The sequence below is a fragment of the Pseudozyma flocculosa genome (assembly GCF_000417875.1).
Source record: "Pseudozyma flocculosa PF-1 unplaced genomic scaffold scaffold00016, whole genome shotgun sequence".
Classification (NCBI taxonomy): domain Eukaryota; kingdom Fungi; phylum Basidiomycota; class Ustilaginomycetes; order Ustilaginales; family Ustilaginaceae; genus Pseudozyma; species Pseudozyma flocculosa.
Window position 1 is genome coordinate 552,759 of NW_006920884.1, and position 601 is coordinate 553,359.

The following is a 601-nucleotide window of genomic DNA, read 5'->3' on the forward strand; positions in this document are numbered from 1 at the left end:
TGACCTGAACGTCCAGGCGCGCCCCCCTCGGCTGCCGGCAAGAAGCGGTCCCTGGCCGACCGACTGGCTGCATCCGAAAGCGGCTCGACGCCCCGCGGCGCCAGCGACGACGCGGGCGGCGGCCGTGGTGGAGCGCACGGCGCGGGAGGCGGACGACGGGGCAGCGAGACTCCGACACGGCAACGCAGCCCTGACTCGGCCGCAGCCCTGGGCGAGAGCGGCAACAAGCGGGTCAAGATCAACCGTACCGCCAAGTACGCGCCCGGAGCCACTGCAGGAGGCCGTGGAGACGGCATTTCGTCGCCCGCCCCCGCGCGCAGTGACCCAGCGGAGACGTCGGCGTCTCTCGAGTCCAAGGCCAGGGCCGGATGGGAGGCTGCGTCTGCGTCGAACTCGGCTGCCGCACCGCCGCCACAGCAGCAGCAGCAGCAGCAGCGTGCTCCAAGTAGGCCGAGATCGTCGCACCCTCTACCTGCTCCTCCGAGGTACGGCTACGACGAGCAAAGGTTTGACGGACGCGGTAGGGGAGGTGGCGGCGGCGACGGTAGAGGCGGCGAGGGTGGAGGCCGGGGAGGCGGAAGAGACGGGCGGAACCGCGGCA

General features: G+C 72.0%; 1 protein-coding gene across 1 annotated transcript in view; it reads left to right on the forward strand.

The window, feature by feature from the left end:
* Window positions 1–449, forward strand: part of PFL1_04859 (uncharacterized protein) — a gene marked incomplete at both ends in the record, with an annotated part of 7,209 nt that extends 6,760 nt beyond the window's left edge. Inside the window, 2 exons of the mRNA XM_007882387.1 lie at window positions 206–254; window positions 329–449. Of these exons, the coding sequence (XP_007880578.1) occupies window positions 206–254; window positions 329–449 (170 nt within the window). The remainder of the gene's footprint in view (window positions 1–205; window positions 255–328) is intronic.
* Between the last annotated feature and the right edge of the window lie 152 nt (window positions 450–601).